Below are 24,986 nucleotides of genomic sequence, written 5' to 3'. Positions count from 1 at the left end.
CACCTAGCCTCACTTAGGTATGCGGTCAGGTGCAAGCCATGCAGAGTCCCCAGGGATTGTACCAACTAGTCCTTTCAACAAATTATATATATATATATATATATATATATATATATATATATATATATATATATATATATATATATATATATATATATATATATATATATATGTCTTAATTAGATTATCCAAAAAATAGTGCTCGATACCGTGGTAGAGCGTAATATGTATGTGTGGGAAAAAAATCACAAGACTATTTCATCTCTACAGGCCTGTTTCATGAGGGGTTTTCCTCAATCCTCAGGAGATTTTTTTATATATGTATATATATTTATATATATATATATATATATATATATATATATATATATATATATATATATATATATATATATATATATATATATATATACACATCCATATATACATATATATATGTATACATCCATATATACATCCATATATACATATATATATATGTGTGTGTGTGTGTGTGTGTGTGTGTGTGTGTGTGTGTGTGTGTGTGTGTGTGTGTGTGTGTAAAAATGTCCATGTGTGTATACAAATGTGTATGTGTGTATATTTATGGGTGTGTTCATATATACTGTATGCATGTATACATGTGTGTGTGTGCATATTTATGTATGTGTGTAAATGTGTATATATGTGCATATATATGTATGTATATATATGTGTGTATATATTTATGTATAAGTGTGTGTGTGTATATTAATGCATATGTGTGTGTGTGTGTATATAGATGTTTATGTGTATACTGTATATATTGGTGTATGTATATATATTTATTTTATATATATATATATATATATATATATATATATATATACACACCAATATATGTGTATATTATATATATACTGTATGTATATATGTGCATATATATATATATGTACACACACATATATATGCACATATATACATACAGTATATATGTATAATATACACATAACAGAAAAAAATATGTACATACATATATATGCACATATATACTGTATATATATATATATATATATATATATATATATATATATATATATATATATATATATATATATATGCACATATATATACTGTGTATATATATATACATATATGCACATATATATACTGTGTATATATACATATATATATATATATATATATATATATATATATGCACACACACACACACACACACACACACTATATATATATATATATATATATATATATATATATATATATATACGTATATATATATATATATATGCACACACACACACACACACACACACACACACACACACACACACATTATATACATATATGTATATATACATATATATGTATGTATATATATATATATATATATATATATATATATATATATATATATATATATATATATATATATATATATATATATATATATATATATATATATATATATATATATATATATATATATATATATTTTTTTTTTTCTGTCAAAATGGAGATAGATAGTAAAGTACTTTATTGAGGCTTATAGTTTCCAAGCCATATCAAATGAAGTGGACTTTGACACCTGTGCACTAAACTAGGAAGTCAAGTGCAGGGCCACAAAGTATGGGCCTGCGGGCTGCCAGTTTGAGGCCGCCAGCTTAGAGGAAACAAACGTTTTCAAGCGTCAAGAGTGACCGGCGAGCAAAGCCAAGTTTAACTCTGGACTCATCCCCCCCATGACCTGTCAAAGCCTTTATCCCCAGCCCCTCCCCCGCCCCGCCGCCCCCTAATCCCCCTTTAGGGCGGCACATCCTGACAGAAAGAAAAGAGTCCCTCGTACGGCCGAGAGGCAGAAGGAGCCCGGGCGGCGTGAGGGAACAGCTGTGGGAGCGCAGGCCTTAACGGGGTGTGTCTCTCTGTGTGTGTGTGTGTGTGGGTGTGTGGGGGTGATGTCATGCAGGAGAGCGAGGACCCCCTGGAGGACTGGGCGGAGAGCCTGAGAGAGCTGAGCACCATGAAGACGGACCTGAGTCAGTACGTCATGGCCGACGACGTGCTGCTGCTGGAGGAGCAGGTGAAGCACCTGCACTGCCAGTGGGAAGAGCTCTGCCTTAAGGTGGGTGCAAAAATACACAACATGACACGCGTGCTAACAACGCTGTACGGACATTTCTGCCCAAGTCAATAAGTGGAATGTGGAAGCTGAGTCTCGTTTTCTGGCAAATGAACAAAAAAACTCAACATGGCGTTAAACCTCAGCTTTGTTTCTAATGAATACTTAGGCCGGGGGTCAGCAACCCGCGGCTCTAGAGCCACATGTGGCTTTTTCCACTGAGGGCCGCACACTGAAAAATCAAAGTAAGCGGGGGCCATTTTGATATTTTTTATTTTAAAAACCAATACATTATATGTATAAAAAATATATCATTATTATAAAATATTTTTTTATTTTAAAAACCAATACAATATATGTATAAAAAATATATCACTATTATAAAATATTTTTTATTTTAAAAACCAATACAATATATGTATAAAAAATATATCACTATTATAAAATATTTTTTATTTAAAAAACCAATACAATATATGTATAAAAAATATATCACTATTATAAAATATTTTTTATTTTAAAAACCAATACAATATATGTATAAAAAATATATCACTATTATAAAATATTTGTTATTTTAAAAAACAATACAATATATGTATAAAAAATATATCACTATTATAAAATATTTTTTATTTTAAAAACCAATACAATATATGTATAAAAAATATATCACTATTATAAAATATTTTTTATTTTAAAAACCAATGCAATATATGTATAAAAAATATATCACTATTATAAAATATTTTTTATTTTAAAAACCAATACAATATATGTATGAAATATATATCACTATTATAAAATATTTTTTTATTTTAAAAACCAATACAATATATGTATAAAAAATATGTCACTATTATAAAATATTTTTTATTTTAAAAACCAATACAATATATGTATAAAAAATATATCACTATTATAAAATATTTTTTTATTTTAAAAACCAATACATTATATGTATAAAAAATATATCTCTATTATAAAATATTTTTTATTTTAAAAACCAATACAATATATGTATAAAAAATATATTTTTATTATAAAATATTTTTTATTTTAAAAACCAATACAATATATGTATAAAAAATATATCATTATTATAAAATATTTTTTATTTTAAAAACCAATACAATATATGTATAAAAAATATATCACTATTATGAAATATTTTTTATTTTAAAAACCAATACAATATATGTATAAAAAATATATCACTATTATACAATATTTTTTCTTTTAAAAACCAATACAATATATGTATAAAAAATATGTCACTATTATAAAATATTTTTTATTTTAAAAACCAATACAAAATATGTATAAAAAATATATCACTATTATAAAATATGTTTTATTTTAAAAACCAATACAATATATGTATAAAAAATATATCACTATTATAAAATATTTTTTTTATTTTAAAAACCAATACAATATATGTATAAAAAATATATCTCTATTATAAAATATTTTTTTATTTTAAAAACCAATACAATATTCGTATAAAAAATATATCACTATTATAAAATATTTTTTATTTTAAAAACCAATACAAAATATGTATAAAAAAATATATCACTATTATAGAAATATTTTTTTATTTTAAAAAGCAATACAATATATGTATAAAAAATATATCACTATTATAAAATATTTTTTATTTTAAAAACCAATACAAAATATGTATAAAAAATATATCACTATTATAAAATATGTTTTATTTTAAAAACCAATACGATATATGTATAAAAAATATATCACTATTATAAAATATTTTTTATTTTAAAAACCAATACGATATATGTATAAAAAATATATCACTATTATAAAATATTTTTTATTTTAAAAACCAATACAATATATGTATAAAAAATATATCACTATTATAAAATATTTTATTTTAAAAACCAATACAATATATGTATAAAAAATATATCACTATTATAAAACATTTTTTATTTTAAAAACCAATACAATATATGTATAAAAAATATATCACTATTATAAAATATTTGTTATTTTAAAAAACAATACAATCAATCAATCAATCAATCAATGTTTATTTATATAGCCCTAAATCACAAGTGTCTCAAAGGGCTGTACAAGCCACAACGACATCCTCGGTACAGAGCCCACATACGGGCAAGGAAAAACTCACCCCAGTGGGACGTCGGTGAATGACTATGAGAAACCTTGGAGAGGACCGCATATGTGGGTAACCCCCCCCCTCTAGGGGAGACCGAAAGCAACGGATGTCGAGTGGGTCTGACATAACATTGTGAAAGTCCAGTCCACAGTGGATCCAACACATCAGCGGGAGTCCAGTCCACAGCGGGGCCAACAGGAAACCATCCCGAGCGGAGACGGGTCAGCAGCGCAGAGATGTCCCCAACCGATGCACAGGCTAGTGGTCCACCCGGGGTCCCGGCTCTGGACAGCCAGCACTTCATCCATGGCCACCGGACCTATGCAACTCCCCCTCGCAAGGGACAGGGGAGAAGAGGAGAGAAGAAAAGAAACGGCAGATCAACTGGTCTAAAAAAGGGGGGGTCTATTTAAAGGCTAGATTATACAAATGAGTTTTAAGATGGGACTTAAATGCTTCTACTGAGGTAGCATCTCTAACTGTTACCGGGAGGGCATTCCAGAGTACTGGAGCCCGAATAGAAAACGCTCTATAGCCCGCAGACTTTTTTTTGGCTCTGGGAATCACTAATAAGCCGGAGTTCTTTGAACGCAGATTTCTTGTCGGGACATATGGTACAATACAATCGGCGAGATAGGCTGGAGCTAAACCGTGTAATATTTTATACGTAAGTAGTAAAACCTTAAAGTCGCATCTTAAGTGCACAGGAAGCCAGTGCAAGTGAGCCAGTATAGGCGTAATATGATCAAACTTTCTTGTTTTTGTCAAAAGCCTTGCAGCCGCATTTTGTACCAACTGTAATCTTTTAATGCTAGACATAGGGAGGCCCGAAAATAATACGTTACAGTAATCGAGACGAGACGTAACGAACGCATGAATAATGATCTCAGCGTCGCTAGTGGACAAGATGGAACGAATTTTAGCGATATTACGGAGATGAAAGAAGGCCGTTTTAGTAACACTCTTAATGTGTGACTCAAACGAGAGAGTTGGGTCGAAGATAATACCCAGATTCTTTACCGAGTCTCCTTGTTTAATTGTTTGGTTGTCAAATGTTAAGGTGGTATTATTAAATAGATGTTGGTGTCTAGCAGGACCGATAATCAGCATTTCCGTTTTCTTAGCGTTGAGTTGCAAAAAGTTAGCGGACATCCATTGTTTAATTTCATTAAGACACGCCTCCAGCTGACTACAGTCCGGCGTGTTGGTCAGCTTTAGGGGCATGTAGAGTTGAGTGTCATCAGCATAACAGTGAAAGCTAACACCGTACTTGCGTATGATGTCACCTAGCGGCAGCATGTAAATACTAAAGAGTGCAGGGCCAAGAACCGAACCCTGGGGAACTCCGCACGTTACCTTGACATAGTCCGAGGTCACATTGTTATGGGAGACGCACTGCATCCTGTCAGTAAGATAAGAGTTAAACCAAGACAAGGCTAAGTCTGACATACCAATACGTGTTTTGATACGCTCTAATAAAATATTATGATCGACGGTATCGAAAGCGGCGCTAAGATCAAGAAGCAGCAACATAGATGACGCATCAGAATCCATCGTTAGCAATAGATCATTAGTCATTTTTGCGAGGGCTGTCTCCGTAGAGTGATTTGCCCTGAAACCGGATTGAAAAGGTTCACAGAGATTGTTAGTCACTAAGTGTTCATTTAGCTGCTGTGCAACAGTTTTTTCGAGAATTTTGGAAATAAACGGAAGGTGGGAGACCGGTCGGTAGTTTACCATGAGGTCAGGATCGAGGTTAGGTCTTTTGAGCAGAGGATGAATAACCGCTTTTTTGAATGCTAGGGGAACAGTGCCGGAGGAAAGTGATAAGTTTATAATATTTAACACTGATGGACCTAATAATACAAACAGTTCCTTGATAAGTTTCCCAGGAAGTGGGTCAAGTAAACATGTTGTTTGTTTTATCCCACTTACACGCTGTAATAATTCCTCTAATGTTATTTCATCAAAAATAGAGAGACTATTTTGGAGGGCAGTGTCCGTCGTATATACAGTCGTATTTGTGTTAATAGAGCCCAGTTGTAGCTGGGATGCGTTGTCTTTAATCTCCTTTCTAATGAGTTCAATTTTCTTATTAAAGAAATTCATAAAATCATCTGCCGAGTGGGTGGAGCTACTGGGAGGAGTCCCTTGTTGGGTTAGCGATGCTACTGTACTAAACAGAAATTTAGGATCGTTTTTGTTGAGGCGGATGAGATTTGAGTAGTATTTAGCTTTAGCTAAGGTAAGCATGCGTTTATAAGTTATTAAACTATCACTCCATGCTTGATGGAAAACCTCAAGTTTAGTCGCGCGCCATTTGCGTTCCAGTTTTCTACATGATAATTTATGAGCTCTAATTTCTTCTGTAAACCATGGGGTGCGCCTTTTAGGGGCCCTTTTTTGCTTTAGCGGTGCTATACTATCAATAATTTCGCGCAAGGCATCGTCAAAGTTGTTAGTGAGTTTATCAATAGAGCCGACATAATTTGGGAATGGTGCTATTACCGAAGGCAGTAGGTCAGCAAGAGTCATCGTTGTGGCAGCATTAATGTTGCGGCCGCTATAGCAGTTATTATTATTATTAGCTTGTTGACAAAGAGTCAAAACTTCAAATTTTATAAGGTAATGATCGGACATTACTTTAGTGTATGGAAGTATCATAACTTTGGAGGTGGTGACACCCCTGACAAGCACTAGATCTATTGTATTACCGTTGCGATGCGTGGGTTCATGTATTATTTGTGTAAGACCACAGCTATCAATTATGGTTTGGAGCGCCACGCACTGAGGGTCCGATGGGGTATTCATATGGATATTAAAGTCCCCCATTATGATTATATTGTCGGCGTGCGTCACTAGATCAGCAACGAACTCTGAGAATTCACTGATAAAGTCCGAATAGGGCCCAGGGGGGCGGTAGATAACAGCCAGGTCGAGAGGTAGCGGTGTGACAGACCTCATAGTAAGCACCTCAAACGATTTATATTTATTATTTAGGTTAGGGGTAAGGTTGAAATTTTCATTGTATATTAGTGCGACACCCCCTCCCCTTTTAAGAGGGCGGGCAACATGCGCATTCGTATAGTTAGGAGGAGATGCCTCATTGAGCGCAAAAAATTCGTCCGGTTTGAGCCAGGTTTCGCTAAGACCAATGACGTTAAGATTGTTGTCTCTAATGACCTCATTAACCAATAACGCCTTGGGAGACAATGATCTTATGTTTAAAAAGCCCATATTATAGGTATTGGGCTGTTTTGACGAGTTATTGTTAAGATTATCCGTAGTGGCAATATTAACAATGTTGCGTTTATTATGCGTAGTGCACTTTAAATAGTTTCGACCATATCTAGGAATTGATATGACGGGAATTTTCCGATTGTTTGCTTGGTGCTGCAATAGACTGGACATATCATAATTTGCCACCTCAGTAGAATGCATGTCCACCCCTGACACAGACACAACAGAAAAAACATTATGTGAATTGTGTATTATTCTAAGAGAATTGCTATGCGTACATGGATTATCCAGCCTGGCGCTGGCTAGTTCTAGCTTAACTGACTCCTCACCCGGACTAACAGACATTGTAATTGCCTGTGACCGGGCTTGCTCTAGTGTAGTCAGTCAAGTGAGACTTAAATAGTAGTCTATGTTTCTAGACAGGATGATGGCGCCTTCCTGGTTAGGGTGAAGGCCGTCTCTCATCAGCAAGCCTGGTTTGCCCCAGAAAGAGGGCCAGTTATCAATAAACGTTAGTCCCTGCTGCCTACAGTAGCTAGACAACCACTTGTTAAGCGAGACTAATCTGCTATATCTCTCATCATTGCCTCTCGCAGGCAGGGGGCCAGAGACAATTACTCGATGCCTGGACATCTTTCTGGCGAGATCACAAGTCCTGGCTATGTTTCTCTTTGTAATCTCTGACTGTCTCATTCTAGTGTCATTGGAGCCAACGTGTACAACTATATTCGCATAATTAGTGGTGCGATTAGCCTGTCGTACGTGTTTACTAGGCCTGTTGCGAGTTAGCTCCCTAAGATTAGCTTCAATGTCAGGTGCTCTGGCCCCGGGGATACACTTTATTGTGGCTGGTTTGCTAAGCTTTATGTTTCGGGTGATGGAGTCCCCTATAACTAAGGTGTGGTGCCCGGTAGACTGGGGTGTAGGACTAGCTAAAGAGCTAAATCTATTATGCGTCTCAACCGGTACACCGTAGCTTGTAGGCCGCTTAGGACTGCTACAAGCTGGGCTAGTTAGCTCGCTACAGCTAACGCTAGCAGATGTGTCCGCAACATCTAAAGTTACGACATTACTCTGCTCTAACTGGCGGACACGGCCCTCTAGCAGAGCCAACCTCTCCGTGAGTATGGTGCAAGACGCGCAGGAAGCCATTACTCACAGTGTTTTCTGTCACCGAGTGAAGTTCCTGCTGTCCTCAGGGAAGTGGTCGCGGTCTGTGGGAGTAGCTTCTTACTGACCGGCGCTGCCTTTCTCCGCGCTAGCTTAGCAGCTAGCTAGAAACAAAGCTTCTTCAAGTCTCAACAACGATGATGCAAAGCTTGAGAGAGAAATGTTTGTAGCACCTTGTCTCACACAAAAATGTGTCATTATTCAGTATTATTATTTGTGTTATTATTCAAGTTTTAAATCTCTAGATCAGCATTAGGTCTATCTGTCAATATAAAGATTTAAGTTGTATGCTCTTGTTGTCAAAGAAAACCCTGTTTTTTTATGGAAAAAATACAAAATATGCAATATTTTCACACAACAACATTTTTAAGTGGAATATTTGAGATTATATAATAATTGGAGCCTTAAAAAGGTCAATAACAACATTGATTTTAATTCATTATTATTTTTTGCGCAATGACACTTAAAAAACAAATCACACTAAAATGATTGAGGTATCCAAATAATTATAGTGTTAATAAATAAATTCTCTTTTTTTTGCTGTTTACTTTTAACACAATAATCTCGAGATCAACTTCAGATCCAACCGTCAATTGTACGTTTTATTGTTGTTTATGTTTTTCGTTTGTTCGTTTTAGGCCCTTCTTTAAAAAAAAACAGCTCAGTTTTTTATATGGCAAACACAAAATATGCAACATTTTCCCCCAAAAAATATCTCAAATGTGATAATAATAATAATTCATAATGACATTGATTTTGATTCATTATTATTTTTTAAAGAATTATTAGAGTAAACATTGCGACATTTTCTTGTTACATTTCACCTGTTTGCTCTTTTTTATACCACTTATCATGTTTTTAATTTTTTTCAATCGTATTCTTAAAATGTGCCGTGGGGCCGTTAAAAAATGACCTGCGGGCCACAAATGGCCCCCGGGCCGCACTTTGGACACCCCTGCTCTAGAGCATCCATGGAGCTTTTTCACAAAATGTATGGAAATTGAAAAATTGGGGTAAAAAATATATTTTTTGTTGTGATCTGGTTTCTGTAGGTGGACAAACATGACACAAACCCTCCTAATTGTTAGAAAGCCAACTGTTTAATATGTTTGTCTTTCTGCTTCACTAATGAGAGTATTTGGCAAGCGCCGTATTGTCCTACTAATTTCAGCGGCCAGTGAACTCACCGTTGTGCGGACTGTGACTCGACAGTTTATTTACAACCGTTTGTATTTTGCATACTAATGAAGACAAAATAGACGGCACGTCTTATTCTGCTCACTTAGCAGACGCAATTCGCCCAAAAAAATAAAAACACATTTTTAAATTAGCTTAGCGCACCTGTAGTAAACCAGGCCCAGTGGGTTGTTGATCCTTTCCATCGCTCGTAAGGATCTTTGTGTTGCACATTTGTTGTTTGCTAGCGTGAGACGTGTTGAAGACGTAGTGAAGTTAGTCAGTCTTAGCATCTGTCAGCGGACGTTACATGTGTGTGTGTGTGTGTGTGTGTGTGTGTGTGTGTGTGTGTGTGTGTGTGTGTGTGTGTGTGTGTGTGTGTGTGTGTGTGTGTGTGTGTGTGTGTGTGTTCTTGTATTTCTATCCTTGAGACATCAACAAGAAAAAGTACCTTCCATATGAGGACCGTTGCATAAGTTAGGACCGAAATCATGGTCCCAATACGGGAAACCGTTACATCTAACAAAAAACCCAAATACTAGAGTCCGTGAACATTGCTCCAAAGTCAGGATTTTTTGTTGATTTAATGTGCATACAAAAGTAAACACTGACAAGTGCAAAGGCAGCAATATATGATAAAACAAGACGGCAGCTAAAGAAGGACTTCCCTATTGATGCCCGAAAAAACCCGCCAGGTGAACAGCGGATTCTACGACTTCCGGTGCATGTCAGGTTCAAACACTGATGACATCTATTAATCAGACAAAAAGCAAGGAATCGTGCAGAGACAGAGTTCAATTTAGCTCATGAGGAGAACGCATGGAGCTGCACACTTAGTCACAATCTCGCCCTACGCTCTAAGGTACAGCTCCCTCTATTTATTCAGGAGTTCCACCGTCAACGTCACTGAGGCCGCCTCTAAAAGGAGTGGTCACATACCATACCAACTTCATTTATAAAGCCCTTTTAAAAACAAGCACAGTTGAAAAACAAAGGGCTGTACACCACAAAGAAATAGAGGCAAAGGACAGACTGAAAAAATAACATTTAAAACAGAAATAAAAATACACATTTAAAAAGCAAATATAAATTACCCTAAGAACAGTTTGTTAGATAAAAAACAGTTTAAAAGTTAAAAACAGTAAAAAAAAAAAAAGTTAAAAGCTAAAAACAGTTCAAAGTCTCATGCTGGGTTGAAAGCCAGTGAATAAAAATGGCATATATCATGCAAAGCAGCTCCAGTACGCACAATAGGTGACGGAATGTGCTGGGGCCTTGTAACTGCCTTGTCTCTGCTTCGTCTGCGTGCTGTCATCTTATCTTCGTTGAGGTCCTTGAAGTCCTTGGCTGTTAGCGGGCTAAAACAAAGATAGGTCACCCCTCAGACAAGAAGTTATGTCCTTGCACAGATAGAAAAAATGCAGCTTGAGCGCAGTAGCTAATAACTATAGCAACGGACTTTAAGCATACTAAAGTTGTGGGATAGTATATATACATGATTATTCTAACAGTGCTGACGTAAGACAACCCGCGTCCCATATGTGACCGTAGGATGAACAAATACACTACGCTACTAAGACTATAGTGGCCATTAACAGTTAGTTTCTACAGCTGGGTTGCCCCAAGTGCGGTACAGGGGCCATCTGTGGTCCGTGACTCCTTTGTCATCGGCCTTAAGCACATTACCAAAACCAAGAAATAGAGATCTCATTTGCACCCGTAGTGGTGAAATCTATCAAAATTAGGGTGAACCCAAAAATGAGGGATTTTTCACACTGACAGTGTGTCGCTTTTAAAAGTGCTCCCCCTCTGGTCAACATATGAAATAACAAGTGTGTGTAAGAAATTGAAATGCCTTTGGCCAAAATTAATTCCAAAAATAAAATAAATATGTATATAGAGACATACTGTAATAACTTGAAGTAAATAATGATGATTAAAAACCAATTACAAAAAAAAAATAATAATAATAATAATAATTAACTAAAAGCAGTCTTTTTCTCACAATGTGTCGACTTTTTAAAAAAAAAAAAATTGGAAACAATTTCTCACATTCTTTGTGTTTCTGTAATATTGCAATATTTTCTCGTAAAATTATAACTTTTTTAATGTAAAATTCTTACTTTTTAATGCAAAAGTGTGTGACAATCATTGCTACTTTAACTTTTAACTTTAAAATGGCAACATTTGTCATATAAAATTCTGACTTTTATTACAATATTGCCAATTTTTTTGTTGTTCTTGTAAAACAGTGACATTTTTGGAGTAAAATTATGACTTATGTCAAAATTTTGCAAAGAAAAATTCCGATCATTATTGTAAAATTGCTAACATTTTACAGTTTTCTTATAAAATTGTGACTTTTGTTGAGTAAAATTACGACTTTTTCTTATAAAATTGCCAACATTTGAAGCTTTTTTTTTTTTTTTTTTTAAAGCTTACAAGCATTTTAAGCTTTTTTGTAAAATTGCGACCTACTGAGTGTGAAATCTATCAAAATTAGGTTGGACCCAAAAATTTGGGATTTTTCACATTGACTGTGTGTCGCTTTTAAAAGTGCTCCCCCTCTGGTCAACATATGAAATAACAAGTGTGTGTAAGAAACTGAAATGCTTTTGGCCAAAATTTATTACAAAAACAAAATAAATATGTATATAGAGACATACTGTAATAACTTGAAGTAAATAATGAAGATTAAAAACCAATTACAAACAAAAAATAAAAAAAATAAAAATGAACTAAAGGCAGTTTTTACTCACAATGTGTCGACTTTTTTTTTTTTTTTATAAAATTGGGAACAATTTCTCATATTCTTTCTGTTTCTGTAATATTGCAATATTTTCTTGTAAAATTATCACTTTTTTAATGTAAAAGTGTTACTTTTTAATGCAAAATGGCGACATTTGTCATATAAAATTCTGACTTTTATCCCAATATTGCCAATTTTTTTGTTGTTCTTGTAAAACAGTGACATTTTTTGAGTAAAATTATGACTTTCTCAAAATTTTGCCAAGAAAAATTCCGATCATTATTGTAAAATTGCCAACATTTTACAGTTTTCTTATAAAATTGTGACTTTTGTCGAGTAAAATTACGACTCTCTTCATAAAATTGCCAACATTTTAAGCTTTTTTTTTTTTTTTTTAAAGCTCATAAACATTTTAAGCTTTTTTTGTAAAATTGCGACTGTTACTGAGTGGTGAAATCTATCAAAATTAGGGTGGACCCAAAAAGGAGGGATTTTTGTCATTGTTGCTTTTAAAAGTGCTCCCCCTCTGGTCAACATATGAAATAACAAGTGTGTGTAAGAAATTGAAATGCTTTTGGCCAAAATTAATTCCAAAAATAAAATAAATATGTATATGGAGACATACTGTAATAACTTGAAGTAAATAATGAAGATTAAAAACGAATTACAAACAAAAAACTACCTAAAAGCAGTCTTTTTCTCACAATGTGTCGACTTTTTTTTTTTTATAAAATTGGGAACAATTTCTCATATTCTTTCTGTTTCTGTAATATTGCAACATTTTTTCGTAAAATTATACATTTTTTAATGTAAAATTATTACTTTTTAATGCAAAATGGCGACATTTGTCATATACAATTCTGACTTTTATCACAATATTGCCAATTTTTTGTTGCTCTTGTAAAATAGGGAACTTTTTTTGAGTAAAATTATGACTTTTGTCAAAATCTTGCCAAGTAAAATTCCGATCATTATTGTACTATTGCCAAAATTTTACAATTTTCTTATAAAATTCTGACTTTTGTCCAGTAAAATTACGACTCTTTTTATAAAATTGCCAACATTTGAAGCTTTTTAAAAAAAAAATTTTTAAGCTTATAAGCATTTTAAGCTGTTTTGTAAAATTGCGACTTACTGAGTGGTGAAATCTATCAAAATTAGGGTGGACCCAAAAGGGAGGGATTTTTCACATTGACTGTGTGTCGCTTTTAAAAGTGCTCCCCCTCTGGTCAACATATGAAATAACAAGTGTGTGTAAGAAACTGAAATGCCCATGGCCAAAATTTATTACAAAAATAAAATAAATATGTATATAGAGACATACTGTAATAACTTGAAGTAAATAATGAAGATTAAAAACCAATTACAAACAAAAAATTTAAAAAAAATACAAATTAACTAAAAGCAGTTTTTACTCACAATGTGTCGACTTTTTTTTTTTAATAAAATTGGGAACAATTTCTTATATTCTTTCTGTTTCTGTAATATTGCAATATTTTCTTGTAAAATTATAACTTTTTTTAATGTAAAAGTATTACCTTTTAATGCAAAATGGCAACATTTGTCATATAAAATTCAGACTTTTATCACAATATTGCCAATTTTTTTGTTGCTCTTGTAAAACAGTGACATTTTTTGAGTAAAATTATGACTTTTGTCAAAATCTTGCCAAGAAAAACTCCGATCATTATTGTAAAATTGACAACATTTTACAGTTTTCTTATAAAATTCTGACTTTTGTCCAGTAAAATGACGACTCTTTTTATAAAATTGCCAACTTTGAAGCTTTTTTTTTTTTTTTTTTTTTTTTTAAGCTTATAAGCATTTTAAGCTTTTTTGTAAAATTGCGACTGTTACTGAGTTTCTGTAACATTGCAATATTTTCTCGTAAAATGATTACTTTTTTAATGTAAAATGATTACTTTTTAATGCAAAATGGCGACATTTGTCATATAAAATTCTGACTTTTATCACTATATTGCCAATTTTTTTTGTTGTTCTTGTAAAACAGTGACATTTTTGGAGTACAATTATGACTTTTGTCAAAATCTTGCCAAGTAAAATTCCGATCATTATTGTAATATTGACAAGATTTTACAGTTTTCTTATAAAATTCTGACTTTTGTCCAGGAAAATTATGACTCTTTTCATAAAATTGCCAACATTTTAAGCTTTTTTTTTTCTTTTTTTTTTTTAAGCTTATAAGCATTTTAAGCTTTTTTGTAAAATTGCGACTGTTACTGAGTGGTGAAATCTATCAAAATTAGGGTGGACCCAAAAAGGAGGGATTTTTGTCATTGTTGCTTTTAAAAGTGCTCCCCCTCTGGTCAACATATGAAATAACAAGTGTGTGTAAGAAATTGAAATGCTTTTGGCCAAAATTAATTCCAAAAATAAAATAAATATGTATATGGAGACATACTGTAATAACTTGAAGTAAATAATGAAGATTAAAAACGAATTACAAACAAAAAACTACCTAAAAGCAGTCTTTTTCTCACAATGTGTCGACTTTTTTTTTTTTATAAAATTGGGAACAATTTCTCATATTCTTTCTGTTTCTGTAATATTGCAACATTTTTTCGTAAAATTATACATTTTTTAATGTAAAATTATTACTTTTTAATGCAAAATGGCGACATTTGTCATATACAATTCTGACTTTTATCACAATATTGCCAATTTTTTGTTGCTCTTGTAAAATAGGGAACTTTTTTTGAGTAAAATTATGACTTTTGTCAAAATCTTGCCAAGTAAAATTCCGATCATTATTGTACTATTGCCAAAATTTTACAATTTTCTTATAAAATTCTGACTTTTGTCCAGTAAAATTACGACTCTTTTTATAAAATTGCCAACATTTGAAGCTTTTTAAAAAAAAAATTTTTAAGCTTATAAGCATTTTAAGCTGTTTTGTAAAATTGCGACTTACTGAGTGGTGAAATCTATCAAAATTAGGGTGGACCCAAAAGGGAGGGATTTTTCACATTGACTGTGTGTCGCTTTTAAAAGTGCTCCCCCTCTGGTCAACATATGAAATAACAAGTGTGTGTAAGAAACTGAAATGCCCATGGCCAAAATTTATTACAAAAATAAAATAAATATGTATATAGAGACATACTGTAATAACTTGAAGTAAATAATGAAGATTAAAAACCAATTACAAACAAAAAATTTAAAAAAAATACAAATTAACTAAAAGCAGTTTTTACTCACAATGTGTCGACTTTTTTTTTTTTAATAAAATTGGGAACAATTTCTTATATTCTTTCTGTTTCTGTAATATTGCAATATTTTCTTGTAAAATTATAACTTTTTTTAATGTAAAAGTATTACCTTTTAATGCAAAATGGCAACATTTGTCATATAAAATTCAGACTTTTATCACAATATTGCCAATTTTTTTGTTGCTCTTGTAAAACAGTGACATTTTTTGAGTAAAATTATGACTTTTGTCAAAATCTTGCCAAGAAAAACTCCGATCATTATTGTAAAATTGACAACATTTTACAGTTTTCTTATAAAATTCTGACTTTTGTCCAGTAAAATGACGACTCTTTTTATAAAATTGCCAACTTTGAAGCTTTTTTTTTTTTTTTTTTTTTTTTTTAAGCTTATAAGCATTTTAAGCTTTTTTGTAAAATTGCGACTGTTACTGAGTTTCTGTAACATTGCAATATTTTCTCGTAAAATGATTACTTTTTTAATGTAAAATGATTACTTTTTAATGCAAAATGGCGACATTTGTCATATAAAATTCTGACTTTTATCACTATATTGCCAATTTTTTTTGTTGTTCTTGTAAAACAGTGACATTTTTGGAGTACAATTATGACTTTTGTCAAAATCTTGCCAAGTAAAATTCCGATCATTATTGTAATATTGACAAGATTTTACAGTTTTCTTATAAAATTCTGACTTTTGTCCAGGAAAATTATGACTCTTTTCATAAAATTGCCAACATTTTAAGCTTTTTTTTTTCTTTTTTTTTTTTAAGCTTATAAGCATTTTAAGCTTTTTTGTAAAATTGCGACTGTTACTGAGTGGTGAAATCTATCAACATTAGGGTGGACCCAAAAAGGAGGGATTTTTCACTTTGACTGTGTGTCGCTTTTAAAAGTGCTCCCCCTCTGGTCAACATATGAAATAACAAGTGTGTGTAAGACATTGAAATGCCTTTGGCCAAAATGTATTACAAAAGCAAAATAAATATGTATATAGAGACATACTGTAATAACTTGAAGTAAATAATGAAGATTAAAAACCAATTACAAAAAATAATAATAATAATAATAATTAACCAAAAGCAGTCTTTTTCTCACAATGTGTCGACTTTTTTTTTAAAATAAAATTGGAAAAAATGTCTCATATTCTTTGTGTTTCTGTAATATTGCAATATTTTGTCGTAAAATTATAACTTTTTTAGTGTAAAATTCTTGCTTTTTAATGCAAAAGTGTGTGACAATCATTGGTACTTTAACTTTTAACTTTAAAATGGCAACATTTGTCATATAAAATTCTGACTTTTATCCCAATATTGCCATTTTTTTGTTGTTCTTGTAAAACTGTGACATTTTTGGAGTAAAATTATGACTTTTGTCAAAATTTTGCCAAGAAAAATTCAGATCATTATTGTAAAATTGTCAACATTTTACAGTTTTCTTATAAAATTGTGACCTTTGTCCAGTAAAATTACGACTCTTTTCATAAAATTGCCAACATTTTAAGCTTTTTTTTGGTGTTTTTTTAAGCTTTTTTGCAAAATTGCGACTGTAACTGAGTAAAATTCCAACTTTTATCATAATATTGCACAACTTCTAAGTCTTTCTTGTGAAATTATTACCTGTTTCTTGTGAAATTCCAACTCATTTTTCAAAACAAGCGTTTTTATATTTTCACAGTATGTATATATTATTAATGTTGTAAATACAAATATTTATATATCTAGAAAGGGTGGTCCTAAAGAGGTAGGCATTTTTCACAGGTCTCGAGAAGGTAACAAATACAAAAATGTGTGTGTGTGTGGTGTTGGACAGATGGTCGTACCGAGAGATGCTCTAATGGGCTTTTCTGTTTAAATGAGTCGGGGGAGGGGAGGCGGTGTTCAATCATGCAGTGATCAAACTCACTCTCACCGTGTTTGCCTTGGCAAAGCACGAGTCACATGATCAACCCGCCAGCCAATCAATCAATCAGTGGTAATTACTTCATCGTAGTGAGACATTGTTTTGGCAAAATCGTCTGCCACGCTCTGGGAACACCTTGAGGAATGTTTCTGTTCCCAGTGCACGGAGCAATGGTCCTCACAAGTCTATAGGATCATTCAGTTCCAGGAACCTAAATGCCTTGGATGAGTGTTTTTGTGGAAGAGCACCACTCTCAGGTGTGATCCAGATTAAAATTGGTGACAGCGTCGGACCGATGACCCGGCGACGAGAAGGTAACATCGAGAGTGCCAAAGCACCCGTTCTCATGAATGGCTCTGCTGTTGAGATAGTCCGTGAATACAAGTATCTAGGCACAATTCTAGACAATAAATTGACCTTTGATGACCGTATTTGCAAGAAAGCCAATCAGAGGCTGTTTTTCTTGAGGAGACTGAGGAGCTTTCAGGTTGATAGGACACTGATGAGGATGTTCTATACATCTTGTATCGAGTCTATTTTAACTTATTCTATCGCTTCCTGGTTTGGTAACCTCAGTGTGGCCAATAAAAACAGACTAGGTGGTATAATCAAGGTGTGCCAAAAGACCATAGGCACTACCTTGAACCCCCTGAACCAGATCTATCAGGCCAGAGTCATCCAGAAGGCAAAGGCCATTCTGGTCCACCCTCAGCACCCTCTCTCCTCAGAGTTTAGACCTGGCCAAAGAATACATGCGGTGTATCAATGCTGCGAAGAGGGTATAAAAGAAAGGGCATCTCTATCCTCCTTCAAAACCGCAATAAAAGTTCACCTCCAGGCAGCTACAACCCTAAACTAACACCCTCCCCGGATTGCTAATAATCAAATGTAAACAATCAAATGCAGATACTTTTTCTTATGCCTTCTGATCTCTCTCTCTCTCTCTCTCTCTCTCTCTCTCTCTCTCTCTCTCTCTCTCTCTCTCTCTCTCTCTCTCTCTCTCTCTCTCTATGTCCACTACTTGCTGTCCATATCCTACCCCCCCCCCCCCTCCACACCCCTGATTGTAAATAATGTAAATAATTCAATGTGATTATCTTGTGTGATGACTGTATTATGATGATAGTATATATCTGATAGTATATATCTGTATCATGAATCAATTTAAGTGGACCCCGACTTAAACAAGTTGAAAAACTTATTCGGGTGTTACCATTTAGTGGTCAATTGTACGGAATATGTACTTCACTGTGCAACCTACTAATAAAAGTCTCAATCAATCAATCAATGCCCTCAGAATGCAGGTACGCCCCTAGTAATAGAAAGGCCAAAAACAACAGATACATAAGATAATTTGTTCCCTCAGCTGTTGACTTTATAAATGAGCTTCTTAAACAAGCCTAGCTGCGATGCAGTCACTTTAGTGGGAAGCGACGTGTGATGATTAGTTGTTATTGTGTTACAAATGTTTTTAGTTTTTAGCTCAATGCCTTCATGATGGTTTGTATGTTGTATGTATTTTATGTATTTGTACCTTGTTTTTACTGTTGTACCTTGTTTTTACTGTTGTACCTTGTTTTTACTGTTGTACCATGTTTTTACTGTTATACCTCGTTTTTACAGTTGTACCTTGTTTTTACTGTTGTACCTCGTTTTTACTGTTGTACATCGTTTTTACTGTTGTACCATGTTTTTACTGTTATACCTCGTTTTTACAGTTGTACCTTGTTTTTACTGTTGCACCTCGTTTTTACTGTTGTACCTCGTTTTTACTGTTGTACCTCGTTTTTACTGTTGTACATCGTTTTTACTGTTGTACCATGTTTTTACTGTTATACCTCGTTTTTACAGTTGTACCTTGTTTTTACTGTTGCACCTCGTTTTTACTGTTGTACCTCGTTTTTACTGTTGTACCTTGTTTTTACTGTTGTACCTCGTTTTTACTGTTGTACCTTGTTTTTACTGTTATACCTCGTTTTTACTGTTGTACCTCGTTTTTACTGTTGTACCTTGTTTTTACTGTTGTACCATGTTTTTACTGTTATACCTCGTTTTTACAGTTGTACCTCGTTTTTACTGTTGTACCTCGTTTTTACTGTTGTACCTCGTTTGTACCTCGTTTTTACTGTTGTACCTCCTTTTTACTGTTGTACCTTGTTTTTACTGTTATACCTCGTTTTTACTGTTGTACCTTGTGTTTTACTATTGTACCTCGTTTTTACTGTTGTACCTCGTTTTTACTGTTGTACCTCGTTTTTACTGTTGTACCTTGTTTTTACTGTTGTACCATGTTTTTACTGTTATACCTCGTTTTTACTGTTGTACCTCGTTTTTACTGTTGTACCTCGTTTGTACCTCGTTTTTACTGTTGTACCTCCTTTTTACTGTTGTACCTTGTTTTTACTGTTATACCTCGTTTTTACTGTTGTACCTTGTGTTTTACTATTGTACCTCGTTTTTACTGTTGTACATCGTTTTTACTGTTGTACCATGTTTTTACTGTTATACCTCGTTTTTACAGTTGTACCTTGTTTTTACTGTTGCACCTCGTTTTTACTGTTATACCTCGTTTTTTACTGTTGTACCTTGTTTTTACTGTTATATCTCGTTTTTACTGTTGTACCTTGTGTTTTACTATTGTACCTCGTTTTTACTGTTGTACCTCGTTTTTACTGTTGTACCTCGTTTTTACTGTTGTACCTTGTTTTTACTGTTGTACCTTGTTTTTACTGTTGTACGTCGTTTTTACTGCTGTACCTTGTTTTTTACTGTTGTACCTTGTTTTTTACTGTTGTACCTCGTTTTTACTGTTGTACCTTGTTTTTACTGTTATACCTCGTTTTTACTGTTGTACCTTGTTTTTTACTGTTGTACCTCGTTTTTACTGTTGTACCTCGTTTTTACTGTTGTACCTCGTTTTTACTGTTGTACCTCGTTTTTACTGTTGTACCTTGTTTTTACTGTTGTACCTCGTTTTTACTGTTGTACCTTGTTTTTTACTGTTGTACCTTGTTTTTTACTGTTGTACCTCGTTTTTACTGTTGTACCTTGTTTTTACTGTTGTACCTCGTTTTTACTGTTGTACCTTGTTTTTTACTGTTGTACCTTGTTTTTTACTGTTGTACCTCGTTTTTACTGTTGTACCTTGTTTTTACTGTTGTACCTCGTTTTTACTGTTGTACCTTGTTTTTTACTGTTGTACCTCGTTTTTACTGTTGTACCTCGTTTTTACTGTTGTACCTTGTTTTTACTGTTGTACCTCGTTTTTACTGTTGTACCTCGTTTTTACTGTTGTACCTTGTTTTTACTGTTGTACCTCGTTTTTACTGTTGTACCTCGTTTTTACTGTTGTACCTCGTTTTTACTGTTGTACCTCGTTTTTACTGTTATACCTCGTTTTTACTGTTGTACCTTGTTTTTTACTGTTGTACCTCGTTTTTACTGTTGTACCTCGTTTTTACTGTTGTACCTTGTTTTTACTGTTGTACCTCGTTTTTACTGTTGTACCTTGTTTTTTACTGTTGTACCTTGTTTTTTTTACTGTTGTACCTCGTTTTTACTGTTGAATCTTGTTTTCAATGACTACTGCTGCAAACCAAATTGCCCCTCTGGGACAATAAAGATTTTCTAAGTCTAAGTCTAAGAGTTCTCCTGTTTCTGTTCAGGTGTCGCTTCGCAAGCAGGAGATCGCCGACCGCCTCAATGCGTGGGTCATCTTCAACGAGAAGAACAAGGAGCTCTGCGAGTGGCTCACGCACATGCAGGACAAGGTGGAGCACGCCTCCGACCTCAACATCGAGGAGATGGTGGAGAAGCTGAAGAAGGTGAGACTGCCGGGGACGGAATGTGGATTTCAGCAGTGGGAGGGCACACAATTGGGTTTGAATACAGGGAGGCGTGGCTTGAAGGGTGTAAGACCATTTTGATACTACTTGACTCAAACCTACATTTATTCGTACTTTGGATTATTAGGAAAGTCTTTCACAAGAAAGGATGGGGCGAGGTACACACCTTTGTCCACAACTGCGTGAGCAAATAGTCAAACAGTTTAAAAACAACGTTTCTCAAAGTGCAACTGCAAGAAATTTAAGGATTTCAACATCTACGGTCCATAATATCATCAAAAGGTTCAGAGAATCTGGAGAAATCACTCCACGTAAGCGGCATGGCCGGAAACCAACATTGAATGACCGGGACCATCGATCCCTCAGACGGCACTGTATCAAAAACTGACATCAATCTCTAAAGGATATCACCACATGGGTTCAGGAACACTTCAGAAAACCACTGTCACTAAATACAGTTGGTCGCTACATCTGTAAGTGCAAGTTAAAGCTCTACTATGCAAAGCGAAAGCCATTTATCAACAACACCCAGAAACGCCCCCGGCTTCTCTGGGCCCGAGATCATCTAAGATGGACTCATGCAAAGTGGAAAAGTGTTCTGTGGTCTGACGAGTCCACATTTCAAATTGTTTTTGGAAATATTCGACATCATGTCATCCGGACCAAAGGGGAAGCGAACCATCCAGACTGTTATCGAAGCAAAGTTGAAAAGCCAGCATCTGTGATGGTATGGGGGTGCATTAGTGCCCAAGACATGGGTAACTTACACATCTGTGAAGGCACCATTAATGCTGAAAGGTACATACAGGTTTTGGAGCAACATATGTTGCCATCCAAGCAACGTTACCATGGACGCCCCTGCTTATTTCAGCAAGACAATGCCAAGCCACGTGTTACATCAACATGGCTTCATAGTAAAAGAGTGCAGGTACTAGACTGGCCTGCCTGTAGTCCAGACCTGTCTCCCATCGAAAATGTGTGGTGCATTATGAAGCGTAAAATACCACAGCGGAGACCCCGGACTGTTGAACAATTGAAGCTCTACATAAAACAAGAATGGGAAAGAATTCCACTTTCAAAGCTTCAACAATTAGTTTCCTCAGTTCCCAATCGTTTACTGAGTGTTGTTAAAAGAAAAGGCCATGTAACACAGTGGTGAACATGCCCTTTCCCAACTACTTTGACACGTGTTGCAGCCATGAAATTCTAAGTTAATTATTATTTGCAAAAAAAAAAAAAAGTTTATCAGTTTGAACATCAAATATGTTGTCTTTGTAGCGTATTCAACTGAATATGGGTTTAAAAGGATTTCTTAGTTTATATTTACATCTAACACAATTTCCCAACTCATACGGAAATGGGGTTTGTAAATAAATAAATGTCAAAAAAAAAAAAAAATTTATATCGCAAAATTTCTCAGCTGCCGTACACTGTAAATCAGTATCCCGAATGCAAGAAAGCCAATCGACGAGCTCGTGGGCGGTCTAAAGGGACAAGCTTCAGCCTGAGTGGCGGTTTTCCCGCCTGGCACAAGTGTTTGACTTGCCTCCATTCAATTGCTTTACATTATTTTAGGACCCTTGCTTTTGAAAAAGCGCAGGGGACATGACCCCCCCCCCCACACACACCCGCCCAAATGACGTCTGTATGTGCCGCAAACTCGATAACCACACAAAGGTTTGCGGGACGTCTGGACTTCTGATTGTCAAAGAGGCGGCAGGTGTTCAAGTCCCAGCTGGGTTTGCTTTGTGTCTCACTCATGGTTCTACCCGTTTGTCACGGTGTCGGGGGGGCTGACCAGAAGGGGCGGCTCTTTGTCAAACCATTTCTTAAAGGGGTCATATTAAGATTTTTCTCCACATGTAAAACCCTTCCTTGTGGTCTACATCAGTGTTTTTCAACCACTGTGGATATGGTCTGGTGTGCCGTGGGAAATTATGCAACTTCACCTAATTGGTCCAAAAAATATTTTTTGCAAATAATGTGCCGTTGCTTAGTGTCTGGGCTGTGTAGAACTCGGCAGGGTAACCATGTAATACTCCATGTCAGTTGGTGGCGGCAGGTAGTTAATTGCTTGGTAAAAGTCGGAATGTGTCGGGTGAGACGAGGATGGTTTCTTGTGATCCCAATATGCAGACAACAGCACAGCTGGAGGCAGGGTGCAGGTAAAAAGGTATGTAACGCTTAAACCAACAATGAACGAAAGGGGAAGGAAAAGGCCATGGCTATGCAAAACGGAAGTAAAACTGAACTGGCTACAAAGTAAACAGAAACAGAATGCTGGACGACAGCAAAAACTTACGTCGTCCACAAAGTACGTCCGTACATGACATGACAATCAACAATGTCCACACAAAGAAGGATAGCAACAACATCAATAGCCTTGCTTGCTAACACAAAGCGGGTGCGGGGAATAGCGCGCAAAGTTTAGTTTAGTTTATTAAGGATCCCCATTAGTCTACACCGCAGTGGAGACTATTCTTCCTGGGGTCCAGGCAAAAACATCACACAATCACAAAACAAAAGATTAAAATGCAGTACAACATGATCAAATAATAAAATGTTGTAATACAAAAATAGCAACAACAAAGAACCAAAAAAATAATAATAACTTCGAGTTTACATAATATTGTTCATAACAAAGATAAAAAGAGCAATATAAAAATATATATATATATATTTTTGCAAAAAAAAAAATAAAACAAAGAACCAATGGCCTAAAATATATACATTAGTGTACCAAAGACAAACAATAAGTGACGAAAAAAGTTCCCTCCACCATTTTCTACTGCTTGTCCCATAATCAATAAACTAGTCAATAAAAACGCAAAGGAAGACGTGAAACTGCTACAGGAAAACACCAACAAAACAGGAAGGGACACCAAAATAACAGCGCAAGACAGAAACTAGGAAAACACAAACAAACTCAAAATAAGGCACGACGACCTGGTGGAGTTTCATTTTTTTAACGTTTTCTGCTGGTGGTGTGCTTCTGGATTTTTTAATGAAAGAAAATGTGCCTTGCCTCAAAAAAGGTTGAAAAACACCGGTCTACATAACATGTACTGGTGGTTCTTTGGTCAAAATCTGCATAGATTATGTTTTACATACCATCTTCAAGCCGCTTTCAGGATTTGTAGTCGATCTTGTTCGCGTGCCTTCACTTCGACTGCGTCTTTTTCCCCCGTCAGCCATTTTGTAGTCTTTAGCGCTTCCATATCGTGTCTACTGACAGATATAAGTTCGAACTGTATGTGATAGACTGAAGGCGTCATCATTTGCCACCTCGGTAGAATGCATGCTCACCTCTGGCACAGTCACTACAGGAAACACATGATGTGAGTTGTGTATTATTCCAGGAGAAAATAGGAAAAATGCTATGTGTGCAGGAATTTTCCAGCCGGACGCTGGTTAGTTCCAGCTTAACTGACTA

At 34.6% G+C, this 24,986-nt stretch overlaps 1 protein-coding gene across 1 annotated transcript in view; it reads left to right on the top strand.

Moving 5' to 3' along the window:
• The window catches only part of LOC133640786 (nesprin-2-like), a 94,843-nt gene that overhangs the window by 6,416 nt on the left and 63,441 nt on the right, over positions 1-24,986 (top strand). Inside the window, exons 3-4 of the mRNA XM_062034431.1 lie at positions 1,946-2,101; positions 21,374-21,532. Coding sequence (XP_061890415.1) covers positions 1,946-2,101; positions 21,374-21,532 — 315 coding nt within the window. The remainder of the gene's footprint in view (positions 1-1,945; positions 2,102-21,373; positions 21,533-24,986) is intronic.

Source organism: Entelurus aequoreus, linkage group LG23, assembly GCF_033978785.1.
Source record: "Entelurus aequoreus isolate RoL-2023_Sb linkage group LG23, RoL_Eaeq_v1.1, whole genome shotgun sequence".
NCBI lineage: Eukaryota > Metazoa > Chordata > Actinopteri > Syngnathiformes > Syngnathidae > Entelurus > Entelurus aequoreus.
This window is presented reverse-complemented; position numbering and strand designations above follow the sequence as displayed.